The 10,375-nt window shown below is 33.6% G+C and overlaps 1 protein-coding gene across 2 annotated transcripts; it reads right to left on the bottom strand.

Annotated features, from left to right (window-relative positions):
* Positions 1 to 2,325: 2,325 nt before the first annotated feature.
* Positions 2,326 to 5,906, bottom strand: LOC133822624 (protein REVEILLE 7-like). Of its 2 annotated transcripts, XM_062255019.1 has the most exons (7): positions 5,654 to 5,906; positions 5,398 to 5,464; positions 4,415 to 4,534; positions 4,192 to 4,303; positions 4,049 to 4,110; positions 3,480 to 3,908; positions 2,326 to 3,383 (listed from the first exon to the last, which is right to left on the bottom strand). In XM_062255019.1, the coding sequence occupies exons 2-7, from the start codon at positions 5,407 to 5,409 to the stop codon at positions 2,763 to 2,765; spliced, it is 1,356 nt and encodes a 451-aa protein (XP_062111003.1). In that variant the 5' UTR covers positions 5,410 to 5,464; positions 5,654 to 5,906; the 3' UTR covers positions 2,326 to 2,762. The 2 variants fall into 2 exon arrangements, with proteins under 2 accessions (XP_062111003.1, XP_062111004.1); XM_062255020.1 differs by lacking the exons at positions 5,398 to 5,464; positions 5,654 to 5,906 and adding an exon at positions 4,840 to 5,376.
* Between the last annotated feature and the right edge of the window lie 4,469 nt (positions 5,907 to 10,375).

Here is a 10,375-nt window from a genome sequence, read left to right as displayed (position 1 = left end):
TTTCTGCTAAAATTGGAATAAATGGTTTAGCGGATCTCCCTTTCCATTAAATGCAGGCAGGGAAGGGATGATGAAGTCCTGGGGCTTAAGCTCATTCTGAATCCACTCTGAGAAAGGAGATTTCTCAATGGATCTTGACACTAGATCCAAATGCTCGATGGCGTAAACGGATCGCCCGTTTGAGAACTTCTGCATCATTTCTCTCATCATATCTTCTTTCCAACTGTGTAAGAAACGGATCAAGGGAACACGGTCTTCAGAGGGTGAATCGTGCGTGGCGTGACGTGTGGTTTGTTGAGGCCAGATTTCGGCTGTTGGCTGAGCGGATCGGATGGGCTCTGCTTCCGTCCGCACATGTGTGTCACAGAGTGGGGCTCGTCGTTCTTCGGCCCCGGAGGGTGGCGGGAGACCTTGGGATCTTTCACCATCGAGGTTCGTGTTTTGCTGAGGGGAACTGATGCGGTCGATTGGGACTTCAGGTTTACCAGAGTCGAGATTGTTGTTGGCTTGGTTATTGCGTATGGTGCCAGCGGATCTGCGCAGCTCAGCAATCTCAGCTTCGAGCCTAGCCTGAGCTTCAGTCAATGTCTTGATTGCTTCGTCGGACCGCTGCTGGCTTGCTTCCAGCAGGCGACACATCCTGTCGATCTGGTCGCCCACGTCCGTTGGAGGGATGCTCTGCGCGACTAGACCCGACACTCTGTTGCCTTTTGGTGGCATGGTTCCAAGGTTTTTAGAGGATCTTGGACGTAAAAAGAGGGTTCTTGATGTCTTGATTTGACGACGCGGCTAAGGCCGAAATGTTTTTCGTTTCCCACAGACGGCGCCAATTGTTGAAGCAACAATTTGTCTTTCTATATTTGGAGGTACAATCCAACGGTAGATGATGCTTTGTCACTATTCCGGTGATAAAGTTTTCCTTTGACTCGTCGGGGTTACCTGCAATAAAGACACTTCGATGCTTAAGTCAGTCAAAAGTTTGATCCCTTTACTCTTCTATGAATCTTATATTTATAGGACAAAATATGTAAAGCTGTTAGTTAGTTCAAGCAAATCCTGGAATGGTGGGAAAAAATAACCGAATTTCCCTCCAAAAAATACTGATTTTGAATTTCTCGCTCAGAGGTCAGAAGCGCGGACTGCCTCTGACCCATGGCTTCTGCCTTCGGAGCTTCTGCATATCAAAACGGTCCGTTTTGAATGTTCAGTAAATGAGGAAAGGATTTTCGAGCCGAACATTTTGGGCCCAACAAAAAGAATGGTATGACATATAGTTACCAAAAATGTCTCTGATGAGTACTTATTTTAAATATTTAATATGTATGCACTGTAAATTATGTTCCTTGTAAGCTCAGTATATATGTGCATATGTGGTTAGACTATGTTTCGTTGCCACATGCATATGATGTTACATAGTGCATGTGTTGGTGCTTTCTTTTGACATGTATTATTTTTTTATTAAATTTAATTAAATTGTGTGTGATTTTTTTTAATTGATTTTGTACTTTTAGTGTATTTTTTATGAATATATATTATTTTTATTTTTTATTGTTGTTGTTGATTTTTTTATTATATATATTTAGCTTTCCTATAATTTGATGTATAGTTGATTTCAAATTGAGTAAATTTTTTATTATTTTTTCTAGGTCAATTTAGTTGTTTTTGTATTGTTTAGATTTATGTATGAATGTTTTCTTATTGTTTTTTAAGTTTATATATAGTTGTTCTGTTGTTATGTTGATGTCTAATTATTGTTTAGTTGTTTTCAAATATATTTTGATTTTTTTAAAACATGTTAGTATGTTATGAGTTGACTTCTAGTTGTTGTCCAATTGTTGTTTTTTAGATATTTTTTAATGTGTTAGTTTGTAGTGGGTTAATGTTTAGTTGTTTTCCAATTGTTGTTTTTGTGTTGTTTTTTAGTTTATTTTGAATATATGTTTAGTTGTTTTGAGATATATTTTTAGTTTATTTTTGATATATTTAAAAATGCATAAAAAAAATATTTTGATGTTTTTCAATTTATTTTGAGTTAATGTAATGAATTGATGTCTTTTCAATATTATATTGTTGTGAGATTGTTATCGTGTTGTATTTAAGTTGCTTTTTTGATATTGTATTGCAATAAAATGTTATATTTTGTAGATTGATATTTAATATAAATTATATTTTTGTAATTTTAAAATATTAAAGTCGTATTTTTTAAAATTTAAGTTAGTAAAAATATAAAAAAAAAATGGAGTAAAAATATAAAAAAATCCTAAAAAATGAGTATTTATGAAAAAAAAATCCAAACAAATCCCGAAAGGAGACAGGCACGTTCGCTTTGAAAGAATATAAATAAAATTTATTTTCTAAAAATAAAGTTACAATTATTTGCTAGAAAGCAAACCAAATGCAGTAATGCTCTAAACAAACTGGGGTGCACTTGGTGCATAGACACTTGTTAGGTCCAAACTGATTAAAAATCCAACATGAATGCTTGCCATTGCTCCTCTACTACTGTTCTAAGTAATTCTTTAACATCAGGGCGGATGAGAGAAGAGAATGCAAAATGTCCCAATCAACTTGGAAAGCTCTCAGATAACTTCAGAAGGAAAGAAATGGTGGGAGCCTAGTGGAAATTGTAACAAATCAAAATGGCAAAGGTAAAAGGATTTTGATCCTTTCACCCTTTCCAGTTCTCTAAACCATTCTCCAGATTCTGGTCAAGAATGCTATAACTACATGTGGGTGAAGGAGAACCGAGGTGCGGAAAATTGTCAGCGAACTCGAATTTTCCGTCTTTCCCTGTCGCTGGTAGCTGTTGAGGCATTATCTCTGTCTGCTAAGCATCTCTTGTATGGTACAAACCCCTTCCTAGAATTGCACTGTTCAACACTTCCTTTACTATGTGGTTCTTGAGAAAAGGAATTAACAGCCTCTATGTTTCTGTCTCCCCCGGTTTCCACCCCGCTAGATGATCCCTCGTTTGAATCAGAACAAGATCTTTCCTTCTTAATTTCCTTCTCTTCCATTTTTGGAGGTGTTTGATCTCTGCTTGGATTGTATGCTGCTTGGTAATGAATGGGCACTTGGGGCATAGACCACCAGAGCATTTGAGCACCAGCATCCACAATATTAGAGCTTTCTTTCTGTTGTTCTGTTTGGTTGATTGGAGGAAAGCTTTCCAATGGACTAACAAATCCACCGAGAGACAAATTTATGTCTAATTCCTGCCCTTCATCAGTTTTTAATGTTTCAGAATCCTCAGTACCAGAAGGAGATTCCTTCTCAAAATCTGGTAACAACACCGTCCTTCCAAACAGCTTGAAACTTGTTGAAGTTGATGATTTGGCTTCTTTGTTATTGCATGCAGTGTCCTTACAACCTGGTTCAATTTTCTGTAAAGCACATCTGGTTAGTATACAAGTGAAAATACAGATCAACTTATTTCAAAAAAGAAAAATCTGGGAGACTAACTAGACAAATCATCATACCACGGAGAAGTTCTCCACATTCGATTGAGCAGATAACTGATTTCCTTGCAATGATATCTTCTCATCAGCAGATGAGCTGGACATCAAGTAACAATTTTCCTTATCTGAAGGAGATAGACTGATTGACTGCATATCAGTTGTACATGAGGTTGACGAAGGAGACCTGTTATGATGATGGTCAGATGCATCATAGCCGACTGCATCTGAACCATGACTAGACAAAACTGATGTAGGAGATTTTGTTCCTTTATCAGTTGCAGCAAAATTTGGGGATGGAGACCTTTCTAGTTGATTTAGAACTGATGTTCCATTAAAGGAATCAACAGATTTACGAGGGTAAGGATGCATGGGCTTCCTCTTTGGCCTTGGTGGAGGAATCTCAATTGGTTTCATGCAGCCTTCAACACTTGCAGTTGAACCCCGAACAACCTGAAACCAAAAAGAAAAAACATATGAGCACACAAGAAATGATTAAATTATTATTGTATTGTATGGGGTGTGGATATTATGACTTGTTCAAAAAGTTTTATTGAACAATAAAATAAGAAATCTGAATCTAGCTAATTGACCTTAGAGAAATACTTCTGAGCATGACTTCGAATCTGAACAGCAGTTTTAGTACCTACATGTTCTGCACGAAGATATAAAGGAATTTTACACGACTGGACAGCAAAATAGATATGTTCCATGGGCAACAATTTAACAAGCTTACCTTCAATTTGACGCCAACCTCGACCATAAAGCTTCAAGGCTTCAAGAAACTTTTGATGCTCCTCCTCTGTCCATTTTTCTCTTTGTTTGGTGATTGTGTAAGGTTTTCTGACCTATAAATTTGGATGAAACAGAAAACATGTCAGAACAAAATGTCCAACTATAAAAATTTGGCCAAAAAACAGAGAAGCCTTCTTAGAGTAGATTAAGGAGCTGAGGGAAACCTTCGGTGCACTTTCATACAGATCCTTCAGTGGGCTCTCTGACTTATAATTTGCATCACCGTTAATAATGCAGTTACCAGCGAAGCCAGAGTTGTTTGACAACATGCCTTCACTCTGTTCCTGTGCCAAGAATAAAAGAAAAAAATGATACCAAGTTAGATTATCTGTTCCCACATCAGATAATTAACAAAGTACTCTTACACACAAGGACGTTATTCTGTCATTATAAAAATAACAAAAATATTATGACTAATATCAATTACAAACCAAACTGCAACAGATAATTGATCGCATATAGTAGACTCCTTGAATCAGAACTGGATATAGAACAATCATTGATAAAATTTCAGATGTTCCCTAGTACAGAGATCCATTATCCCTAACCAATACTCACAAACCCCCAAAAAGATTCCATAAGATCTTACTCATTTAGCAATCCCTTTACTCAATTGACCCAATCAACTTAAGATGCATAACTCATAGACAGTCCAGTTCTTTGAAAATCAGAATATAAGAAGAAGCATCACAACTGGTGCCTGGTACACATGGCCAAAATGCTATACAAATGGCCAAACATGACAAAAAGGTGAAACCATAATACTATTTGTCCTTAAGTCACCAAAATTACGGCAGTAATTATAATACTACTATTTTTACATCCTTTGAAAAAGAAGACTTTCAATAATTGCATTGCACAATAATTGAAAAAGTCCCCATTCACGTAACCACACAATTTCTTAGTATCTCAAAACAGATATGCACACCACATAGATGAAAAAAAATCTCTTCTAAATATCATAATCAAAAGGCAACAACTTTTTTTGCAGGGAAACAGAGTGAGCAGGGTATGTCTCCTATGCCAGTACTATACTAGATCACGCTACCATTAACCAATCAAAGGAAAAGAAAAAAGCAAACACATACTTTTCAAACTTCTCCAAATGCATATGTTGAATTAGCAACAAGACAAATCAATATCTTACCTCCACAGCCATGGCTGAAAAAACAGGACCTACACCGACACCGAATCTTCAATCAATCCTCCAAAACCTGCAGTTTCATTGAAATCTACCCATTAAAGTTCCAATCATGAAGTATACTTCGTCCTCCAAAATTAGAAAACACAAAAACATAGACTCCATAAACAGTAGCATTAAAAAACATCAAATTGAAAGCACATCAAACTAATAAGTTTTTTCATATTCTCGTTCATAAATTGTAGATCAACCAGAAATTCACCTCCAAAAAAGTTATCACAAAATTTGAACCTGACTTGTCCGAACAACTGTTCCCTCGGATATTTTTTCCAGAAAAAAATCAGATTCCAGGTGAAGAAAAGGGAAAAGAAAATTATCCAAAGGTACACCTGGAAAAATCTAATAAGAGAAGAAGAGCAGTATGAAAAGGGAAAGAGTTTGGGAAGAATAAAAAAAACGAGAATTTTAGAGAGAGGAGGAGAGGAGAGGAGAGGAGAGAGAAGGAAGATGCAAAGTTTTTGATTTTGAAGAAGTATAAGAAAGAAGGAAATGAAGAAGAAGAGTGAAAAAGCAGACCGTGCCACGTCAGATAATTGTATTTCTTTTTTTACCATAAAAATAAAAGTGTAATGGACAATTCGAGAAGGGCCTTGGAGTTTGTGGCTGAGAACGAACGGGACCCTTGACACGCGGCACTCTTACTTGTTCCCTGTCTGTCACTAACAACACTTTTACCGAAATACCCTTCTATTTTTTTAAGGCGTTACTTGGATATTTATTTTATTTCTTTCTTGATATTTATTTATTGTGGAAGATATTGAATGTGAACGGATAAATATTAAGATATGTTTCGGGAGAGATACCGAAACAGTTGGGCTTTTAAAAAAGAAGACAAGCTTTATTCTATTCGGACAGCGTCTGAAGCCCACGCGCTCTCCATTGAGTTGTACCGCTCTGCTCTTTAAGGCTTTGCTTTGCCATATCAGATTCATACAGATATCAATATCAGATAGATAGTTTCACTCACATGCTCCAAATTTATAAATCCTGCTTGGCCGAAGATTTCGACCCAATAGAATAGCATTTATCCCCAAAAAAACTTCGTTATTATCATTATTAATATTATTTCTTTTTTCAATTGGGTCCCTGTGAGAATAATGAAATGCCCCACCTTTTGCTAAATGACAAGATTCAATATGTTGTGAAATTGATACCCAAAAATATAAAAAATAATTGGACCATTTGATTAAGAAGAAGAAACTTTTTTTGTTTTTAATGAAGCTTCTTTTGCGACATTGTAAATTATGATTTAAAAAAATCCAAAAGATCATAATTTAAACACTAATTCATTTCAATATGCTTTTTTTTTCTTTTTGTGTGTGGGTTAGTGTAAAATTACTCAAAAAGAAATTTAAAAAAAATCTTCCTTGATTTAGGCTCTACATGTTGTTTTGGTGCCATGTGTAATTGAAATTTGACTACTAATCAAACTTATCCAATCACACTAATGCATACGTGTCCCAAAATGGAATACTAGAGCTTCATGGAACTAGTCCAGAAAAAGGAAAGGTGTAGAGCCATGTAATTAATTTGATTTTTAAAATAAAATTAGAAATATTTTGGACCACTCGAAAAACAAAGGGAGACAAATAAGGGTGGCCAGGTATCTTTATGTGATTAATAAAGCTGTAGAAGACTAGAGAATAGAGCAAGAGAGAGAGAGAGCAGTGATGATATGAGCTGGTCCACACCATATAATATACTGCGCTTTAATGACACGTCATCACCCTCTCTGAACAGTCAACCAACTCTAACCACAAATTAAACAAATACAATTATCCTCTATTGATTTTAACAAGTAAAGAAAAATCAAGAATAAAATTTGATTAGTCTGACGGCTATTGACATTATAATACTGAGAAACCTTTAATAATAATTACTGCAAAAATATATATATATATATATAATTATAAACAGTTTTATCATTATCATACATCGGATTTATGTATTACTTTTCGGGGAAAGCCTACTTCATAGATGTGCCTACTTCATTCAGCTGTAAAAAAATTGTCTCATTTTATTTTTCATCTTTAATGATTATTTTTTCCTTTCATTTTAAAAAATAAAATAAAAATTGGTATGACCCCAAATACTAAATAGTAAACTAGTTTAGAGACTCAATACTTGTTGTAAAACAGAGTTTTTTTATTCAAAATATATATTTTAAAAAAGATTATCTTAGAAAAGCACTCATCATTTGATTTGGTATTTTACAAAAAAGAAAAATTATATTTTGTTACGGCACGCCTATATTTACATATATTTATTTTTCAAAGTAATTTCTCACCAAAGGGATGTAAGATATATTGTGTTATATCAAAAAAAAATTAAGAAGAAAAATCATTAGGAGTACTCTAATATATAACAAAGTCAAATATCATATTCATGTCATCATAAACACAATTTAATAGTGCTATATCTATTCTTACAAAAAGGAAATCTCAAATTCGAATTTGCTCCCAATGTAAAAAAATAAAATAAAAAAACAAAGTCAATAGTCATGTTATAAAGGTTTATTAATACCTTTATTTTAATTTTTCCACTCGTCCTACAATCGACATTTATAAAATTGCTAGTTTCACAATATATATATTTTTTTTAAATATATATCCGCCTCTGATTAAGATCAATATTACTCTTTTTTTAATTTTATTTTTATGATAATTTAAGATGATTTTTTTTTTTACAAAATAATTTAAGATGAATTGAGGCTTACAAATTATGATATTTAATTTTCTTTTTTAATAAAAATAAGCTACGATTAAATTATAGAAGAGACTGCATTTTTAAGTCATAAACATAACTTCTTCTTTAATAATTTAGTTAAATACAGATAGCAAATAATATTTAATAGCATACATATTAATTATAATTAATTAAACATGGTATTTAGATTACATAAATATACTATGACATGAGTGGTCCACACATACATTTACTGCGCTTTAATGACACCTCATCATCCACATAGCTCTCATTTTCTAGTTTTGTCTTCCTTTAACGCCACACTTGGTCCTCAAACGCCTCTAAATAATGTAAATAAACTATTTTTAATTAACTATTAAATTAATTAATTATTAATGACGGCAACTAAACCTAATCTGAAACTGACATTTAAGTGGTTGGAATCACACATATATTTTTATATCATATCTTTATTTAGTTACTTTAAATAAAGTAAATGCAGCTAAAATACTTTATATTTTTTAAAAATTATATTTTTATACTTAATTTTTTTTGCGGTAAATATATTTAATGCCTTCAAAATATTACATTTTTATACCTAAATTTTTTTTACAGTACAGTAAATATACTCAATATTTTTAAAATATTACACTTTTATACCTATTTTTTATTATTGTGATAAATAATAAGAAAGTGTAAGAAAAATATAGTTAATTTTGAATTAACTGTGAAGCAATGTTGCCCATTGAGGTTGAAATTCAGACGCGAAGCATACAACCAGACCTCGAACCAATCTCAGATTGAGGAAACCCTAGATCTAATTGAAGAAAAACGAGAAGAAGCCTAGCTTAAAAATGTTGCATACGAGCAAAAGACCACAAGATACTTCAATAAAAGGGTTCGAGACAGACACTTTGGATTGAGAGATTTGGTGCTTAGGTGGGTATTTTTGGCAACAAGAGACCCCTCTATAGGCGTGCTCGGGTCTAATTGGGAGGGACCTTACCAAATTGAATCCATCGTTCGACTTGGTGTATATAAACTAGCGAGATTGAATGGAGAATTTGTCTCATAAGCTTGGAATAGTGAACATCTACGACCTTATTACCAATAATGAAGGAATGATGTTTATTTATTTGTTACTAGGCTTGTATTTACCTTTTGCTTTTCATTAATAAAGCGTTATTTCATAAATTAATTTTATTTTTTATTGTTATATTTTTTGCAAGCTCACGAAATTCAATAACCTAAGATTTTACAATCATAGGAAATTAAGGGGGCATAAGTGGTATACAATCATACCATTGGCTCGAAAATATAGCATCAATAAAAATAAAATTACAGTGGATGAATTACTAACCATACATGAATTTAACAAGTGTGGAATTCAACAAGTCTGGAACAAACCAACAAAAACTAATCAACACAATTAAAAGTTGGAAATATAAACCAACGAAATTTATAAGTCGAGACAGGGCGGGAATTTTTTGCAAAAAGTTTCGACCTCGAGACCATACTTGAGGATGAGGAAAATTTTCTATATTTAAGCAAGAAATAACAAGACTAACGAAACTACACGCCAATAAGCATTTTTAAAAGCGAAAATACATGGTAAGAGTAGTATTCGAACTTATATATAACAAAGTCGAAGTTGTGCAGTCGAATGAACTATGTATGAATATATATATATAGGATCGACCCTAAGTGCGTCAACATTTGTATATATAAAAAAATATAAAAGCATGTACTTAATAGTATGCTCAAAATATTTCAGACTAGAAATTTGATAGATAATATTAAGGAAAAGCATTAAAGGTAGATAATGTGCAAAAAAACAATTCAAAATCATAAAAAAAAACTACCATTAGAAGTTAAGCATTCATCAAATAACTCAAGCTCGAGTTAAAACTTTCTTTTCCCTAAGGGCGTCAAAAATTATAATTACAAAAGAAATAATGGGTCTCAACCCATGTGTTGGCCTTCAAGGATTGGCAGCTCCAGCATCCACCAACCCAGCTTGTTCCATGGCCTTTGCATCCTCCTCAACCTCGAGCCTAGCTTCTTCCTCTTCCAATCGAGCTTGCCACTTGTTGACATACTCAGTCTCCTTGACGGACAGGAAGCCGGTATCGAGGTCAAGATTTGTGGCCCAAATGCGGTACATCGCCATGTCAACAAGGTTGTCCTTCTTGGTCTTGAATTCCTTAAGAAGACGAGTTTTCTCGCTCTCTATGAACTT

The sequence above is a fragment of the Humulus lupulus genome, chromosome 3 (genome assembly GCF_963169125.1).
Source record: "Humulus lupulus chromosome 3, drHumLupu1.1, whole genome shotgun sequence".
Taxonomy (NCBI): Eukaryota; Viridiplantae; Streptophyta; class Magnoliopsida; order Rosales; family Cannabaceae; genus Humulus; species Humulus lupulus.
Note: the sequence above shows the minus strand (reverse complement) of the source record. Positions and strands in the feature narration are given on the sequence as shown.

What these genes read in the sequence shown, in the direction of transcription:
- LOC133822624 (XM_062255019.1), bottom strand. An exon ending in AGGTTGGCGTCAAATTGAAG is followed by an intron (nt 4,111 to 4,191) that starts GTAAGCTTGTTA and finishes ATCTTCGTGCAG; the next exon opens with AACATGTAGGTACTAAAACT. An exon ending in CTCAGAAGTATTTCTCTAAG is followed by an intron (nt 3,909 to 4,048) that starts GTCAATTAGCTA and finishes TTTTGGTTTCAG; the next exon opens with GTTGTTCGGGGTTCAACTGC.